At 43.2% G+C, this 19724-nt stretch overlaps 1 protein-coding gene across 2 annotated transcripts; it reads left to right on the top strand.

Moving 5' to 3' along the window:
- The first annotated feature begins 4527 nt into the window (after positions 1 to 4527).
- On the top strand, positions 4528 to 19279 carry sh3rf2 (SH3 domain containing ring finger 2). Of its 2 annotated transcripts, XM_053428888.1 has the most exons (12): positions 4528 to 4827; positions 5081 to 5514; positions 7311 to 7598; positions 9327 to 9422; positions 10216 to 10302; positions 10485 to 10871; positions 16872 to 16990; positions 17155 to 17325; positions 17493 to 17767; positions 17867 to 18162; positions 18270 to 18574; positions 18685 to 19279. In XM_053428888.1, the coding sequence occupies exons 2-12, from the start codon at positions 5152 to 5154 to the stop codon at positions 18869 to 18871; spliced, it is 2574 nt and encodes an 857-aa protein (XP_053284863.1). In that variant the 5' UTR covers positions 4528 to 4827; positions 5081 to 5151; the 3' UTR covers positions 18872 to 19279. The 2 variants fall into 2 exon arrangements, with proteins under 2 accessions (XP_053284863.1, XP_053284864.1); XM_053428889.1 differs by lacking the exon at positions 10216 to 10302.
- The last annotated feature ends 445 nt before the right edge of the window (positions 19280 to 19724 follow it).

The raw sequence follows: 19724 nt of genomic DNA, 5'->3' as shown, positions 1-19724 counted from the left end.
TTTCAACTATTTTCGACAACTAATTGAATTGACATCATTGGCAGATTAATCAATGATGGAAATAGCTGCATCAGATAGAAAGAATTGACCAGGGTTGACATTAAATATAATGCTGAGCTGGCAGAAAATTGTGCAATGTTTGCTGCTCTCGTCTGGTGATGTGGTTGGAAGGGACACGTGACTGCAGCTGAATGTAGTGGAAGCTTTTGGAAAGAGTGTCGCTAAACCTCAGGCTCAACTTGCTATTCAGTCACTTCATTGGTTTTGGACTTTTCATGGAGTTGTGAACATTTCTTTTTTCAATGTTGAGTATTGCAGGCATTCATCTTTAACACTGGAAAATGCCAAACTGATCATTGTCAGATCTCAGATGAGAAGTTTATCCGCTGATGGAAAGTTATTTTATAATTAGCACAAAGATGCAGCTCCAACTGCTCCGAGCTTCCTGCTTGATGTCCCGCCAAACAGCACGGAAATGTCTGGCATTTTTCTCGGAAGCATTTCAAACAAACATTTGCTAATATCGATATCTTTTTTTGAACCCACCAGATTTTCTTTATTCAGGATGGATATAACAATTCTGTGTGCTTCTCCAAAAATTGGATCCAAGACTTAGGGAACAGGGACTTCAAATTCTCTGTGGTGAGCCAGTGTTCTAGTTTCCCATCAGGCTAGAGAATAGACCGTACCATGCATGGCGAGGAGGAGCGGTGTTCTGTTTCAGGTCTTTCATGCCAGCACAGGACTAACTGGACACAAAAGGCCTGAGCCAGGGATTCAGGCAAGGAGAAAAAGAGAGATAGAGAGAGCTACTCTGAGACGAGAAGGAGAGCAAGAGGACTGAGAGCGGAGTGAGGGGAGACGCTGCACAGGCAGTCCCAAAGGCAGAGTATAGACGCAGCTGGCTCTGAGGTGTGCACGTCCTATTTTTAGTTTCACTCGTGCACATCTCCAGCAGCTGCCGGAGCATTTGCACACCAAAAGACTTCTTGCGGGCGAAAAAGAAAGTCCACACACTAAGAGAGCTTCAACTTTACCCTGGCCCAGGTGTTGCCGTTGTGATTGGCTCAACTCTGTCCACTATCCTCAGGTTGTGTTTTTAACGTAAAGGTTAGGCGTAAAGTCACATGACCCAGCGTGCTACTGATGCACACAGCCTTCTGCCGGATTCAAGAAAAACAGCTGCACATTGCCTATAGTGCTGTGTGAGTAATGTATGAAGGGACCCAACAGGCTGAGAGAGCAGTCAGAGGAGGTCTGTGATGACGTGATGGGCTCACAGGTCACACTGCTATCTTTTATAAAGGCAGAAAATTCTCTATGGTCTCTCAAAGGCTGAGGAGAAAATGGTATATTTATTGTTACAGAAATAATTAATTCATGAGATGCATGAAGACATCTTAAAATCTAGCCCAGTAACAGCTCTAAACTGAGCAGAAGCACCAACTATTGTAAAACAACGTCTGCTGTTAGCAGCTAAATGGACGGGTTAAATGCACATTCAAAAACAAATGAAACATCCAGGAGCCTCATTTGGGCAACACAATGTCAGAGCAGAGATAATAAGCCCCTGCGTTGGTAGTGGAGAAAGTTAGCGAGCTACCCAGAAGTAAGAAAAGAGGTTGTTTCATTTATTTATCAAATGTGAAATATTTATAGGATTCAATCTGCTGGCAGATGAAGCCCAGGCAGAACAAACTGTGGGTGGAAGAATCACAAAGTTCCTTCATGGGTGGATGAAAAAAAAAGGCATGTAGTGGAGAGCTGCCTGCTGCTGGCCGCTCATCATTTTGGCCTAAAATTACATTCGCAGGCTTTCAGGCAGTCATGAGTGCATCAGATGACACAGAGTGACACAGCACTGCAGGCCGTTAATGCAGCTCTCTGCTGTTTGCAGGACTTTGTCAGACAATGGGAGTGGACGCCTCCCGCATGAACAGCCGGAGGTGTCTGTGTACAGACAAGCGCACATGAAGCAGGAATACCTGCAGATGTACCGGTTGATCCAGTTTCACTTGTGTACTATCTCCCCCCCCCCCCCCCCCCCCCCCCCGCTCTCTCACCTCACATTGGCTTTGTGAGGGAAAGTTGTCTTTTATTGAGGCCAGTCAGTTTGTGTCTCGAGAAAGAAAGAGAAACAACCAAAATGATTCACCTAATGAGCACCAGGGAACTGCTGCTGCCGTGACACAGGCTCACGTGTTGGATGGCGGATTATCTCTCGGTGTAAGAGAGAAGTTAATTATGTCGCTCTGGTTCAACTAAAGTGCTGTTCGATTTGTGGTTAATCCTCATCAAACTGCTGCACAAGGATTATGCGTTTGGACAGACACCTTGTTCAAATGAAACTGCTACAACACATATGCCACAGGATCAAACCCAGGCCCAAACAGAGCAGGGGGGGGATAAGACCTGGGGAAGAGAAATATGAGGGAAAAGGCAATGCTGAGACAGATCACATTCAATGAGTTAGCAGCACTCTGAGCAAGACAGCATTTTAAATAAAACATGAAAGCGCGAGAAGAAGGCACTCCTCCTCACAGAGCAACTTGTGACAAGCTATGGCATTCTGAGAGACAGCCCACTGAGCTCAGGGCGATCCCCGGGGAGACCCTTCCCTCTCCATCAGATAGACTATACATCAGAACCATCAAACACGGGCCCTCGTCCCACGACATCCAAGGCTCCTCGGTGGAGGCTGCACTGACCGTCGGGGCTGTGAGACGCTGATAAGCAACTAGACGTCCCCTGAGCAGCAAAACAGCTGCACTCCCTCCCATGCATGTGTCGTTGATTGGATGACAGAATATCTATCGCTCACAGGGGGAGGGGGGGGGGGGACTTGATTCATCAAGCTGTTAAGTTTCTACCCAGATTTTTTTTTTTAAACGATCAGGTCCTGTTTAGGCCCCTCTTTACTCTGCCAGAACCATTCAACTGTGAGAGCCTTGAGAGGAAGGGCCTGTATCCAGATTGAGATGAACATGTAAATAAGTCATGGATAATCTCTCCCCTCCCTCTGTTTCCTTTTTTCCCTGTTGCTCTCACTCGCCCTGTAAAAGCCATATGCACATTTTTAGAATTCCCCGAGTTCTGCTGATGTGAAATAAGACATGAAAGATTCATGCTTGTTTAAAAAATTCAAACGAATGTCCTGAGCCTTCAGTGCGTAGCCAATATGGATAAATGATTTAGTCCTGTGATGCAAGAAGGGGAATCTGGGGTTTAGACAAATAAACTCCCCAGAACAATAACACAACTGGATAAAAAGTGTGGATTATGATTTGTGACTGGTTTGTGTGTGTGTGTGGGGGGGGGGCAGGGGGGGGGGGTGGAGGCTGATACAGACACAATGGTGGAGGATAGGTGGTTTCTGGTAGAGTTCAGGTTTGTCCGGTTTCCTTTCGTGTAGAGGTTTCCGGGAGGACTGACGTAGACTGTGCTGGTGAAGAGAAAAGCTGTAGAGCTGGTCAGTGAATGCACCAGCAGAGGGAGACCATGTCACGTTACACTGCTGTAAACTCTGCTGTAGATGCATGGAGAGAGCTGATACGAGGACGTATGACTGTCCTACACCACTATTAGAATGAATTACTCTTACTTTTTAGTTAGAATCACATTACTTTTTTTTAAAATATTTGATGTGTTTAATGTGTTGCAAAATACTACTGAAAACCTATTAAAGTAAACCAGGAATCAGAATTTAATTGAGAAAAACGACACAACAAATACAATAAAATTTTATTTTATTTGTACAGTGCTTTTAACAGTGCCCAAGGAGAGTTCACATGGGAATACAAAAAAACAGAGAGCAGATACAAAAAAAACAATACATTTGAAGTACAGATTATAATCACGCATTGAATATATACACAATCAAATATTTACAGAAGATATAACTTTTAATAAAGGCTTTACTCTGAAAGGTAAAGGTTTTTAAAGACTTAAGGTCTTTTATAATGTACTTTAAATAGTATTTCTTATTTTATATATTTACAACATGTAAATAGACCATTTTAAAACATGCATATATTTACTGTACACACACACACACACACACACACACACACACACACACACACACACACACACACACACACACACACACACACAGACATTATTTTACTTGTATCATAGTGAGGACAGTCGTTGGCATAATGCATTCCCCAATCCCTTACCCTAACCTTAACCATCAAACCTAAATGCCTAACAATAACCCTGATTCTAACACTAACCTAAGAACCAGGTCTTAAACCTCAAACAGTCCATTGTAAAAATGGTGACTGGTCAAAATGTCTGTTTGTCTGTTCCTCACAAGGTAAAAGTACAGGTACACAAACACACACACACACACACACTTATATATACATAAATATATATGTATGTATATATATATATATATATATATATATACATATATCATTTATACATAAATATCGACACATACACCTACATATATATATATAAATAAGAGTAGCATATATGCCCACACACGCGCGCGCGCGCACTCACACACAGCTGATCAAGGGTTAAAGTGTGTTGGGCAGTGAAATCGGATCCAGTTCCCAATGACTGAGTTCGGCTGTGGCTCAGACACACGGAGTTTTACCTGTTTGTGTCAAGCTTGATTTCCGCTGGTCGGTTTCATGTCGTCACTGATATGTGGACGCTGCAGCTGAGAGGTGTCACGGGAGGAAAACAGTCGCCAGTAGCGCGTCGTCCCGTCGGCTCCTCAGGACGCTGCGTCATGGCGACACAGGCGAAGACTTCAGTCGTTTCCTGACCGGAGTTAGTGAGAATTGAGTGGAGCTGACCGCGGATACACGTGTAAGTACGACATGTCTGAGTACTCTGTGTCGATGAGAAGAAAGTGGGCATGTTTCGTCTTCTGTGGACATTTCCTGTTAGTGTCAGTCTCACCTGGGCGCGCAGGTGAGACACCTGTAGCCTCTACAGCAGCGTGTAGTGTTGACTGACTTGTCTGTGTGAAGCCTGGCTGCTGCAGTCTGCCATGCTGAAACACTTTCACTGTGAAATAACAAACAGCAACATCTGAGCCTTTCTCTCTCTTATCTCCCAGTATGGTGGAGGACAGTGTCTCATATGTACCAGCAGAGGCCCTAGTCTCTAACAGAGGTGGCCCCATATAAAATGGAGGAGCTGGCTCTGATGAGACTGCTGGAGTGTCCTCTGTGTCTGGAGCGGCTGGATGCGTCAGCCAAGGTCCTGCCCTGCCAGCACACTTTCTGTGCCCCCTGCCTGCAGAGGTACGAGGTGGCCCACTCCCAGCTGCTCTGCCCAGAGTGCGGTGCCCCTGCCCTGGCCAGGACGGTGGAGGAGCTCCCTGCGAACCTCCTGCTCGTGCGGCTCCTGGAGGGGCTCCAAGGCTCCATGGGGCCCAACGGCAGACAGACTGCCCGCTATGCATTGCCCTCGTTCAGGGGCGGCTCTGCACTCAGGGACGGTCAGCAGCAACAGGAGGGTCAACACAGAGAGATGCAAGGTCACAGTGAGGTCAGTGCAAGACCCCGACCTAATCATCTGCATATCTGTAATAAGTCCAGTTTGGGTGTCATCTAGCATCAGTATATGATTGTAAGGATGTTCTCTATACAAAAATGAATTGGTTTCATTCGGTCGTGAGATAAAAGCCTGTTCACAACAAACTTAGACTTTCCATGAAGCCTAACTGGGTCTGTGGTAGAGCGGGTTGTCCTCTAATCAGAGGTTCGGTGGTTAGATTTCAGTGTCCCCTATTCGGCATGCGGAAGATACTGAACCCCAAATTGTGCCTGATGGCTGTGCCGACACTGTGTGAGTGATGTGTGTTATGAATGCACTGTATAAATGTATGTATGAATGGGTGAATAGCAAAAAACTGTACTGGGAAGCGCTTTGAGTGACTAGACAGACCATTTAATATTTATCATCTGCCATTGGTTATGCACTTTGTGGAATCAGGCTTATGTATCTAACCCTAACTTAAGTATTATTTTTCTTAGTAAGTGTTCAGCTTCACTCACAAATGAAGCTGGAAGGTATCAGAATGTTTCCTCTGGTGAAGTGAGCCTAAAGTGATGAGATTCCCTCAAACCTCCAGGAGGAGTGCGCGTCATTATTTTTACAGACGCACTTCAGACGGAGTACGATTTACTACTGACATAGATGATAAAGGGAACCCCCCCCCCCCCCCCCCTCCTCACTGACAACCAGTAACCACCACATCGGTCCACAGCAATAACTATCAGGATAAATGTCTCATTATTATTTCTGTTAACTTTAAAGACAGATTTTTGTTGAAGGTTGTGGTTTTAAACTTTTCATCCTGCGACCTGATTTAAAATCTCCCAGGTGACGAGAAACACAGAGAGCTGCCTTCTCAGTGTGTCTCCGTATAAACTGCTCAGAGCGCTCATGAGTTTATTTGAAATGTGCAGCTCGAGTTCAGACGCAGTTCAAAAATCTGATAACAGAGGCTGTGATGATTCTGGCATTTTCCATGCGAAATACAGAAACGCGCAGCTCAAACATGATGTGGTCTGATTTGTTCCTGCTTCACCAGAATTGACAATTTTACTGTGTTAATCTTTAAATTACCTCGAACATAGAGATATGTAAAATAATGAACTGAATTTGACTCTCATTGTGATTATTTAAATGAAGCAAATTCTTTAAATTAACAATGATTTTCCATTAGTCCTATTTGGTGAAACCAATTGTTGGATTGTAAACTGTACAACAATATTGCAGATTATTAAAACGCTGTATAATTTTTGAAAAAGCTATATTTCGGCTTAAAGCTAGGGTTAGTATCCTGGAAAATAGACCTGGCTGCACTTGGCAAAAAATGAAGCCCACCTCCTTCCATCGTCCCTCTTCTCAAAGTTAAGCCCCTGTATGGTACTATAGCCTATATAATAGGGGGGAAGCACGTATCTTATTATCTGCATATCCAGATCAGAACATGAGAAAATGCAGAGGTTTTTTCAAACTGTCCCTCAGCCCGAGTGAAACCTGTAACAGATTTATATCCCTGGCCTCTCTCTTGTTCACCAGACACCTCTGCACAGAACCTGTTCACAGTTTGGCACAGTTAAATTAAAAGGACGTAATAAATAGCAGTGTTTCACCCACTGTTTTTGACAATACAATTATCGTGTTCTTCAAAAGGGAGTGCAGCCTAAAGGGCCATTACATCCACTAATCCATAAAGTGAATGATCTCACCATCTTCAAAAATATGATTTCAGTAAAAATAACTTAATCTTGCAGTATAGCTGACGTGTGATTTCTCTTTTTGTCTGTTCCCAGCTTGCTAACAGAGCTTCCACCCGAAATCTGCGTGATGATGGATCAGGAAAGGTTTCACCCGGTTTCACCCCGAAACACAAAGCGGATGAAAAGTGGCACCAAGGAAACGCTGGAGACGGCAGCGGTGTGTCTGTGACTGCCAGCGCACAGCAGGCCGTCACCCCGGTGCCTCAGCTGCAGCCCCTCCAGCAGCACCCCCAGCCACTGGTTCTCTGCAGGGCGCTGTACAACTTCAATCCAGAAGATGTGAATCTGGAGGACAGTAAATATTGTCTCAGCTTCTTCAAGGTCTGACTCTCAAACTGTGGACTTAATGTAACAGGAAACACTTTATCTTTTTAAACTACTAGCAACTACTTAGGACTCTTAGATAAAGAAGAATAAAAATCAGTATGCAACTACTACACAGGGCTTCAAGGATTAGTAAAATAAGTGTTGCTGTTGTTTAGGACATCATCTACTAACGATGACGATGAAGCAGAATATGAGTGTATGGCTAACTACCAATTTCCTGCAGAAACCTTAACTAGCATTTAGGACCACTGCTAGTGTTAAAATATCCTGTCATAAATGATTTTGATTATGTGTTTAGAAAAAGAATATAGAACACGTCATTATTGAAGATCTTTATTATTATTGAATATTTTATCAGAAGTTTATAAAATGTTACACGTGACCTCTTTGTATGTCTGGTTTTGTTTGAGAGACTGGCCCTTTAATTGTTCTTCAGTAAACGTGTAAAATGGTTAACAAAAATGTCATCAACTAAACGTAAAAGAACCACGTACATTTTTCTATTCGAGGAAAAGTAAGCAAAGTAAAAGTTCTTCCAAAATGTAGCGTAGTCCCAAAGCAAAGTTTGACTACATCATTATGGCTGAGTGTGCTGTTTAAGGCGGGGTCTAATGTTACTTGCCTGCTCTGATTGGATCAATCAACCAATCTCCCCTTTCGTTATTGACTACTTTTAAAAATAAAAAAAAAGGTTTGAACTTGTACAATGCTTTGTCAAAATGTAGTGCAGTAGAAAGTACAGATATTTGCTCAAATATGTAGAAGAGTAAAAGTGCAAACTACCTTAAAATAAAACTACTTAAATACAGGACCTTTTTGCTGTGAGGAAACGGTGCTAAACACTGACCCACTATGCCACCTAAATAATGAATTAGTTATAGAATTGGTTGCAGATTCATTTTTTGTTGATTGATATTTAGCAGCTCTAAAATATCAAGCTATTGCAGTTTCTTGAATTCTAAAACTAATTTATCTTCTCTGGTTAATAACATTTTGAGTGCTGGAAAGAACATCGGCCCATGGGAGTTTTTTTTTATGGATGAATGAAAGATACATTTAGTCATTTTTAATAGAAGTCATCTTATATTAGAAATACATTTTGAATATCAGATGTCCTTATCAGATCAGCATATTTTCTCCTTGCTCCAATATTAAAGAAATTGTATCTTAATCCATTCAGCGACAATCTGCTGTGTTTTTTCGGACATGAACTTGCAGTGAACGGATTTTGTGTAGCACAAAAAGTTCCCAGTTGTACTAACACATAGTGGTGATAGCTTTTTTGTTCTTCTGGATGTTAAGACAGACTTGCAGGGCCGGAGGTTCAGATCTTTGTTGCAGTGGGTTGCCTAACCCTGAAGGATTTCTGAGGCAGTTATATAAGGGCTTCAATACTTGTGTGCTCTCCATTAAAGCACACTTGAGCTCGCCTCTTTTTCTTTTTTTAAATGCAGATGGTCAGATGGTTTTTTAAAGAGCCAGCCTGGCTGCAGAAAGGACTGGGCCTGCAGATACGTAGAGCGCTGGGAGAGAAAGGGAGGGAGAAACACGGGGCTCTGAGAGTTTTCCGAGTTGAGTGCTCCTCACTCTCCAGGGCGAGGACACTGTCATGGCCACCTGGCAATCTTTTGTCTTATTATTCCTCCCGATGGTCTCTCTGCCTGTTCTCACCTTTTCACAACTTTCTCTAAGTTGAGTTCATTACTTATTTCTGGTTTACAGGGCGACATCCTTACTGTCATCAGACGGCTGGATGAGCACTGGATTGAAGCCAAGCTCGGGGACAAAGTTGGAATTTGCCCTCAGCAGTTTACAGAGGTGAGAACATTTATTCTTTTACAACCTTCCTTTGTAGTTCGAGAGCAGGTTGTGGCCTTCTCAGAGTGATCAAGTTTGACACTTGCTGTTTTGCACTGTGATGGTGTCTCTCTTTTAATGAACTGAACCACAGACATCTTCGCTGGATGTAATTTATTCCAGGTCACTGCCAGGGCAATACCTGAGTTTTCACTCAAATCTTTGATTCAGCCCTAAATGTTACTCTTGCGCTGCCAATTGCTGAGGCAGAGAACTAATCTGGGAAACCCTGCTGCGTCTGCAGCTGCTCATTAGTCTGTGACTATGTGGCTTACTCAGGTCTGCAGTGCTTGCTTTGCTCGCTTGGCTGTCATTTGTTTTCCTCTGTACTTTCTGCCTCCAGGAATTAACTTCATCCATGCCGGGGAAAACTCTATTTGTTCCAACAGTGGCTACATGTGCTGCCTCATGCACTTCTTGCTCACTTCTCTCACTTGTCATCAGTAGTTTTCCCTTAAAATGTCCCCCACTCCCATTAGTCCTATCCTCCACTCATGCCTCCTTTCATATCCAGCTCACAACATTTCTTTTCCTAAAGCCCCGCCTCAGTGATGCTCTTCATCTTTATCTTCCTCTGTACTCTATTCTTTCACCCTCTACTTTTCTTCTCTCCTCTATCCTTCCCGAGCCCGCCTCTCCTCGTGTCGTGCAGTCAGGCGTGAAGACGGTAATGCTTTCTCTGCTTGGGTGGCATAACAGCACATCACTGTGGGGAGTGAAAGCATTAACCCACCATGCCTGTCTGTGTGTGCAGCTCCTCTCTCAGCACCAGTCAACCCGTCCAGGCTTATTGACTGGTACTTATCCTGCTGTCTGCCTGTCTGTCCAGCAAGTAGTGGGGGTGAGTGGAGTGGTGATAAGTGGGTGTGTTTAGACAGACGTTTGGCTGCTCAGCAGGAGCAGAGGTTGACAGGCACCGGTAGGACTGAGTTGGAGAGGATTTTCTTGACTGAGGATTGACTTCTCTGTGTGTTAGGCTTTATCCAGATTTTCACCTTCTCTTTATGAATTCATATCTTTCAGCCAATCCCTGTGGCTGCCAAGCAGCTAGAGGGAAAGAGTCGGCGGGCGAGTGACTCAGCAGATTCTCGCTATCGTTCTGGTAAAGGGGGCAAAGACAAGGCCACTGACGCAGCCAACAGGACCGGCCATTACGGAGTCCTTCAAGTTCCAGCTAAGACGCCCATCATCAATGCTCTGCCCCTCTCCAGCCAGCGGAAACAGCCCGCGGCCGGCAGCAGCCACTTACACCAGACGACCAACATCAGCACCATCAACGGCTTCAACCTTCAGGGTCAGCCACACCAGCTCTCTGTGCCCTCTGCTGCCCGGGGCCACTCTCACCCCTCCAGAGTGAACTCTCATCGAATAAGACGCCACTCTGAACCCACGCACAGACACCTGTTACACGTGAGTCACATGCAAACATATCTGTCCCAATGCATTCTACACTGATGTGATCAAGTGGTTTATTTGTATCTTTGTTAGATTCCTCTTCCGTAACCTTTGAGCCGAACCCTGTCGGGCTTTGTTGTGTCTTCAGTTATTTAATTTAACAGCAGACATGTGGTTAGCAAGAGGCCCAGTGGTTTTGTCTGAGGTAATAGATGTTTGTGTGAGTCACATAGGGATCAAGTTGTCCTCAGGGTTACAGGGAGGGAGCCATGACGCTAAGCTTACGGAATGAATGAAAGAGTGGCATCGCCCTTGTGTTTTGGTCGGTACATGGTAGGTGGATCTCATTAGGACAATACAGATGTGGAGAGGGGCTGGATATGATAGGAGTGAGGACAGGAGGTAAATGAACTGAAACCTTTAAAGGTCCTTAATCATCAGTCCTGGGACATAAGCCAGGCTTTTCCCTCAGAGATGAATAACAGACGAACAGGGTGTGTGTCTTGGCCTATTGTTTTTTTTCTCTTTTTATTTTTAAGGGTAGAGAGTTGTAGGAAGCTGTGAACTTTTACTTCTCACGATTCAACAAACGTCTGTCTGTCTTTATGTCTCCGTCTGTCTGTGGAACGCATCTCTCACGAAACCGTCCATCGAATCAGCTTCACACTTGCCGTGATTACGTAAATTGTGTGAGAAAGTGCAGTGCTGAGTTTTGTGTAATTTGTACATGCAAATGTTCAATATTATTGAAATTTGAATAAACAGAGGAATCGCAATCTGTAGCAGTCAGTGGGGACAGGGCTGTGTGCATTCAACCTGCGGACCGAGTTGTACTTGTCTTCGTCTACGTCCTTAGATAATCTACAACAGTGTTTGAAAACTGATTTTGATAATCTGATTATTCTGATTTAACCATGTTGGACTGACATGGACATTAACGGACATCGTGGGTGACAATTTCCGTCATGGCAACAACAATAAAGGCACACTTCCCCTTAAGCAAGTTGTGTACAAAGTAAAAGCATGTTTGTTGCTGCAATGCTTTCTATCGAGCTGAATTACAGGGCTTTTATTTTTGAAAAGTTGTTAGGTCTGAAGATTGCAAAAAACATTTAAAATTTATAACTAACAAACGACAATAGAGATTAAAGAGATAGTTCACCTAAAAATGAAAATGCACTCATTATCTACTCACCAGTATGACGATGGAAGGGTGGGGGAAGTGTTAGAGTCCCTAAAACACTTTAGGAGATTAAGAGGTAAACAGCATTGCAGCCAACTCCAATACAATTGAAGTAAATGCCGATCGATTATACAAACGTAGAAAAAGCAACAGAATTTTTTTTTTCTGGTTTCATCCAAATGTCCGTAAGCCCGACTTTTATATTCAAGGTCAAGATCATTTACACCATGTATTCAGCCTTAATGTCTGCTGTATCCTGGAGCCATGATTGACTAACTCATGAAAAGGAATAATTACATTAATTAATTCAGGAGCATCAAGACAGGACAAGCAAACAGCCTATTCAAAACAGGAAGGTTTAAAACAGGCACTGCACTTGTATTCTTAGACTACACAAGGTAAAAACTTCAATGAAAAGAGTAAAGCTCATTTATTTATAATAGAATGACAAGTGTTCAAGTGTATAACACAGAGGACCATTTAAAACACTTATATTAACCTCTAGGAAGCACGATACCACTGGAAAAACCGAGCTAACCGTTACCTGGTTAATGAATCATTACCTAAACACCAGAGTCATGAACACACTTTCTCTCTGATCAGAATTTAGGAACATACGGGCCTCAGGACAGTCTGCTAAATAAAGAATCCACTCTTTGAAACCTGCTGCATATTTGATAGGACTGCACCACATGATAAGATGATGGAGGGATGATGAAAGTCCACGATGGACAATTTCGTCCATTATTTTGTATTACCCTAAATCAAGCAAGACAAGAGGAGTTTAGTGGCGGAGGACAAATCAGGTAAACATGACAATGGGAAGCAAGATGATAGAAAAACCGTAAGAAAACACAGTATAAAATGCTATAAGATAATTCACTGATTTAGTCACTTTTTAAAGTTTAAAGTTCTTGATAAATTCATTTCATATCACAGTTTGTATAAATAGAGCTGGGAGTCTTGTGAAATCCAATCAGAGCCAGCGAGTGTCTGAGTGCAGTGTCAACATGAAAGCCTCTTCAAGGTTTAATAATACAGTGTAACCTGCTGCCAAGTGCCCCGCCTCTGAGACAATCACCTGTTATGTTTCATTTCAGATTTCACTGCTCTATCCCACAGTCGCACAGTACATTTCAGAGCATCAACATGCTAAACCTATGCTGCAGTTGGCAGAAAAACCAAGAGAGGAAGGGAGGAACAGGAGACTGAGAAAAATACGGAAATGGGAGAGATAAGAGGGGAAGAGGAAAAGGTGAGAGGGAATGTTGAAAACAATTATGGCCCAGACCTGAGAGGAGACACACAAAAGCAACATTTGTGAGCTGCGAAAAGGCAAAGCGGAAGTAGGAAGAAGGAGGAGGAGGAGAGACGAGGGAGTGGGAGGCTTGGAGTGTCCCTCAGTGTGTCTGCTTATCTCTCTCATACTGACGATGATGAGTCACTGGTGAAGTTGCTTACATAACGGACCTCTCTCTCTCTCTCCCCCCCCCCCCCCCCCCCCCCCCGCCTTCAAACTCCTTCCTCTTCACTAACCAGGTAACACTCACTTTCACATCAGGCACATGAGCCGGGCACTTCCATTTTATAATAAGCATAGGACTCTGTCCCCGAACCCGACGCTCGAGCTCCCAGCTGACCAGAGCCACGCAGCGCGCGGGCTATTCTTAGTTTCGCATTCCATCAACCCTCACCTCTGGCTCAGCTGTCTTTACAAAGAGGTGCAGCTTCCCACCAACTGTGGATGAAATAATACGTATTACTGTGAATAATGGCATGCTTATGTAAGAGCAGAATTTAGCATGGAAATGAGCCAACAGCAAAAAGAAAACATCCTCAGATGCAACCGAGGAGAGTTGTTTCACTGGTACATTAGGACACCAGTTAGCATTTTTACATAACGCTTATTTGCAGGTGGGATTTGATTAGATAATAATAAACTTTATTAATAATGCACTTTTCAGAAATCCACATTACAAAGTGATCAACAATGCGGCAAAGGTGTCCACAAATCTTTACTTAAACAGGAAAGACTTCCAAACTTGAGGAGCCACAACCAGGGGTTTCCAATCACCCACTGAGGTCTTGATATTCATCAGACAGCAATTTCTTAAAAAACCCACAGCCGCCTTAATCTCAGGAGGTTGATGCTGACGCCACCGTGAGGGCTGTGTGAGTCAGGATTTAATCTGAAACAAACTGTCAGACTTTGTGTTTATGATTCAGTGCAGGCCTGTACTGTGAGCCTAGTGCTGATATTCAATAGAGATTGTTGGTATTGTGTCATTTGCCGCAGAGCTCCAGCCAACAGCAATCTGACCACACGTCTAATTTGTGTGCGAGTGGTGTGTTTGTCTGTGGGTGTGGCATTAACGTCGGTTATTAATGCACATGGCACATTTTCACTTTGGGTTCATCTCCCAGCCATAATACTGGTTATAACAAAAACAACGTATGCATCATCTCAACCGCGGTGGATATATATTAGCTTGAAGTTATTCTTGTAGTTGTTTATTTCATCGTGGCTGATTTATTTATATAATTTTGAACACTTCGGGTTTCCATAGGATTATGTGAGGTTGCTGGCTGAGTGCTCTGTTTGGAGCAACATTAATATTCTGTTAAGCAGATTATTTATTGCAGCAGGAACATGTCAACCGTTTAAACCAAATAACACTTTATTCACTGCATGAACAATAGTGGAGTAACTGTATGTAAATACAGCCACAGCCACTACAGGGTGGTGGTGCCAGGCCATCTCCAGCCTGATACAGCTGAAGTTTGGTATCTTTGTAGCTGATGAAAACCTTAACCAAGAAGAGAGAAAAGGACACAATAATTAAACACATGCAAAACAAATCGTGTTATGCTTTTTTCTTGTTGTATTATACAACATTGTTTAAGGAATGGCTGTGCTCCCCTCTTAAAAGAGAGTGGTCAAAGTTCACATATGGATGTTAGATACTTTGTCGCCTTTCCCTCAAAAAAGTGATAAAGAAAATCCAGAGTGGACCGCGGGCAATTTCCTGCTTTTTAAATCGTGTTGGAACACCCTCTGACGCTCACCCATCCCTCTCCCCTGTGTGACGTGAAGCTGGTATGTCTTCAGGACATACTATATGCATCCCAACAGTATCCCTCTTTACTTCTGCCCCACAGCACATCCTTTGACAGGAGAGACTCTGAGACTTACAGTGTTGGCTGCATCCTAATTATGGCTCTTTGTGTTTCTCTTGAGTTACAGTGTGAATGCAGTGCAGCTTAATGGTGAGAGAGCGGTGGGATCCATGGGATATACAGCACTGTTTATAGAGGGAACCCCAGGCCCACAGGCCAGCATTAATACTTTAAGTAGCAGTTGAGTGCTATAGTGCTGAAAATAGCAGTGAGCATCTGTGGACGTCACTGAGGAGAGATACTATTTCCACCTCTCTGTAATGATGAAAATAAGAACACCTTATGTGTCTGGGTTTGTTTGGACGATGAGTAAATAATAATTAGGGATCTCACTAAAAAGCCCTCTTCAGTTCAGGTAATGAAGTCGTTGGGGCTTAAAACTTCATGCTGTGTCATTAACGGCTGTGAGACACACCTTAGTGTTACTCCCTGCTGTCGCTGGCTGAACCAGGCCTGACTCACTGCCTGCTGACTTCAAGCCAGTCACAGCTTGATAGCGCAAATTAAGTCGGTAATTGTGTGGTTTTTTTGTTTTTTTTATGTATGTTTTAGTGTTACTGGCTGACAATGTATTTCTAAACAGCATTTCAGGAGTGATTTCAAAGACAATAACCTGAAAACCTAAACAGAGAGAATACATATAATTCCAGGAAATGGTTTGACGAGAAATCTAGCCAAGTTTGACAGTCTCTCCACTGCAGATCACCAAACTGCAAGAATGTTTTGTTAATGAGAAAGAAGATAATAGAGGATAGGTCCCATATTTTGTCAAGTCCATCTGGAAACAGTATACCCATCCCCTTTTTGAATTGGTTTTGCTCCTATTCACAATGGCCAGTGAAATTGAGGGGAAGGGATTGGGGACAAAACCCAGGTCTTTGTTCTGTGCAAGAGCATTTTTCTAAATTAATCTCAAATGAGGCTTCTGCAGTCTGAATTTAACCGTTATCTGGTCTGTACCACTTGGGCTAAAACTGAAATACGGCAGCATCTACTTGCTGGATTATAATTAAATTTTGCACATACATTCATAGGATGAATGAGGGACTTTGGTGATCTCCTCTCCTCTAATTTGAATCCTCTAAATGCAGGGACATATTTTGGTTTTAGATGAACATCATGGATATTTGGAACATATTGAATGGATTTCAAGACGTTTCCAGGTTCAGATTCCAGTTCGGCAGAGGTTCTATCTGTTAGTGTTTCCTCCAGGTACTTTGGCTTCCTCCCAGAGACCAAAGACATGCAGGTTGGAGTTAGGTTGACTGGAGACTCTAAATTAACTGTAGGTGAGAATAGGACTGTGAAAGGTTGTTTGTCTCTGTAAGTTGAACCTGCAACAAGCTGGAACCATGACCAGGGTGAACCGCGCCTCTCCCCCCAGCAACGCTGAAAGGATAAGCTGTATAGTTCATGGATGGATGGAGGGATTTCCAGGAAATTTTGTACACTGGTTAAATCGTCAGACTTTAATCCAAAGGTTAATATTGTAATAGCCGTTAAACTGTACTACTCCACTACTTTGGTTTGCGAACAGAAGGAATGATACCAGCCTGCTGCGTTACAGCCTCACAGAGCTGTATGACTCTTGTTTCCATATCGTTCATAATGTATCATGCAAATATGGTGATGATTTTGAATCCATACCATTACAGAGTAAGAAGATGACCAGTGAGACTCCACCCACCATCTCTATGGCTCTTCTGAACCCCCAGATGTCCTCGGCCTCTGCAGACAGTAAAAACTCCTCCACGCAGCAGCTTTCCATCAGTGTGTGAGTCACTGTTTTAAACTGCATATTAATTGTATGATAATGTGGGGTCATGGAAAAAGGAACATAAACATTCATATAATGCAGAAAAAGACAGCTAAATATGAAAATACGTTATCATACACTATAGAGTTAACGGAGACAACTCTTCTGTTTGACCCCCTCAGGTGTGCTGTCCTGTACTCCTACAAACCACGGCGGCCAGAGGAGCTGGAGCTGAGGAAGGGAGAGATGGTGGGAGTGTACGGAAAGTTCAAAGAAGGCTGGCTGCGAGGGTTATCGCTCAGAACGGGCAAAGTGGGTATTTTGCCCAGCAACTACATCTCGCCTGTGCTTAGGTGAGAGACTGTGGGAGCTGAATGACGTTTGGACTCAGACCGGGGTTTGACGTGGGCAAGACGACATGTCATCCAGCACAAAGTTTTCCATGAAATATATATGTGTATAACAAAGGCTGTTGCTTGGTTATAAGAAACTTTCCAATTTGTATTTTTCCTCACTGCAGAACGTCAGCCAGACTCCTGGAGACCAAAGCAGCTACTGCGTCCTTACAGTACAACACGGTAGCTGGAAGGAAACCGACTGCTGCCAAGAATCCTGCTGTGGTCCTTGCTCTTGATAGGGTGAACACTGATGGAGCAATACACTCGACAGGACAGGTTCCATCTGTGCCAAATGGAGCACAGCATGCAACGTCATCCACGGGCGCTGGAAAACCGTCCTTCTATGGTCGCTCCCAAGGTTGGGACACTGTGAGGCGTATCTTTAACCCTCATAGAGGTGAGTGTTAAACAACATCATTTGTCTTTTGATTTCTTAATTCTGTCACTAGGTTATTAGAGAATATCTTCTTTTAATTTGTTTTGTTTTGTTTTTCAGGATCAAACCACTTCTCCACTTTGAATGTCCTGTCCAACACACAGCACTTTGCACAAGTTCAAGCGTCTGGCTACTCACCTGCCATGCAGAGGAAGAAAAACAGCAGCATCCTGTCCCGCTCTGGCAGAGCCATGGGCTGGATGACTGAGCCGCTAGCGCCCTCTGCTGCTGGAGTCCTGAAGGCCAGGGACTTCACCGCTTCACATGAGGCAACAGCTCAGCATGAAAGACCGCAAACCGTTGGGCCTCAGTCCATTTTAGTCCGACCTGCCTCACACAAGAACAATACAGAGAAGGTAATGTCATACTGCTGATCTCTGTGCATACAGTCTTGAACTCTTACTCTTTATTTGATCACTCTTAAACATGTTTACATTCTTACAGTAAATATTTCTGTTCCTAGCCCGCAAAGTCAGTGCGCTTCCTCACAGATGAAGACTCCCCTGCTCCAAGGCTTCGAACCTCCTCCTGGTCCTCAGGCTATCAGGTCCCCACCAACTCCCGGTCGGGCCCCCCTCCCTTAGAAGTTTGGGCCCCATCGCTCACCCTGGGAAGAGATGGACCAGGGATCATTCTCAAGGAAGGAAAAGCTCCTGTTCTCCGGAAGGGCCTTGAAACAGCCATGTCAGAGCTGAATTCTAACCCACAAAAAACAATGTCATCACAACACTCCCTGTCAGCTGCATCAGCTCAGTTTAGCCCCAGCAGGTGTGTTTGCCCGTGACATTAAGCAGTGATTGATTATCAGACAGACGAAGTAGACTTGACATTTTATTATTTATTTAATGAACTGAAAAATATATTTATTTTTTCTTCAGACACAGAGTAACCACAACGCATTTGGCCAAGACAGAGTCAGAATTCAGTCTGCTCCAAGGAGAGCTCGTCCTTCTCCACAGACCTCGCCCAGACGGACGGATTCTGGTTACTCAGGAGAGCAATGGGCAGACGGGGCTATTCCACAGCAGTGTTCTTCAAGCCTTAGAGGCTCAGCTGACTGTGTAGTATAACTGTTGTTGTAAATATTTCTATACTCCATATGTTCAAGCTGCCAAACAACTTGAGTGACCTGCCGAACTGTGAGATGCGAGCTGAGTTTAAAAGGTTAAGGCTGCTAAATGACAATCCCATGAATGATTTGTTTGTATTTGTCTTGAGTACATATGAGAGTATATGGTTACATATTCCAGAGGTATATTTAATGTCCTTCAGCATGTGTACATGTTTGTGACACATACCTTTGCACAAAAACCCATCTAATGACTGTTCCTTGTTTGATACCCATGTTATATACATTGGTGAGTGCCTTTGTTAAAACCCACACAGTAGACAAACTATATTTAAATATATTTAGAGATATTATGATGTAAAATATCTGTAACGCTTATGTTAGAATAAACTCCCAGAACAGTAGCAGTTTGATGTGTTTTGTCATGTGTATAATGTAATCCTTTGGTTAAAATAACTACCTCCCATGTCACATTCAAAAATAATCCTCCTTATCCATAAATCCTTCCTTCCCCTGGCCCCCTTACCCCCATATTTGATGCCGTAAAGTGTTTGTTGTTTACCTTTGTGTCGTGAATAGCCCAAAGAGCTATGCTATGTTCACCTACACATGATGTCTTTTGGTATCTCACATGCTCTGCATAATAATAATATAAATGCAGTGATACTACTACTACATCAAATCAATTCCTATAATAGAACACATTTGAAATAACATAAGAACATGTTACAATGACATTTAAAAGAAAAGGAAATAGAAAAGAAATTCAACTAATTTTCTGCAAATTTTGGTAAGAATAATTGATAATATATAATAATAATCCTTACAATTTCAATAGGGCCTCACTGT

This window comes from Pleuronectes platessa, chromosome 8, assembly GCF_947347685.1.
Source record: "Pleuronectes platessa chromosome 8, fPlePla1.1, whole genome shotgun sequence".
Classification (NCBI taxonomy): domain Eukaryota; kingdom Metazoa; phylum Chordata; class Actinopteri; order Pleuronectiformes; family Pleuronectidae; genus Pleuronectes; species Pleuronectes platessa.
Note: the sequence above shows the minus strand (reverse complement) of the source record. Positions and strands in the feature narration are given on the sequence as shown.

What these genes read in the sequence shown, in the direction of transcription:
- sh3rf2 (XM_053428888.1), top strand. Translation starts at nt 5,152, where the DNA reads ATGGAGGAGCTGGCTCTGATGAGACTGCTGGAGTGTCCTCTGTGTCTG. An exon ending in AGATGCAAGGTCACAGTGAG is followed by an intron (nt 5,515 to 7,310) that starts GTCAGTGCAAGA and finishes GTCTGTTCCCAG; the next exon opens with CTTGCTAACAGAGCTTCCAC. An exon ending in CAGCAGCTTTCCATCAGTGT is followed by an intron (nt 16,991 to 17,154) that starts GTGAGTCACTGT and finishes TGACCCCCTCAG; the next exon opens with GTGTGCTGTCCTGTACTCCT.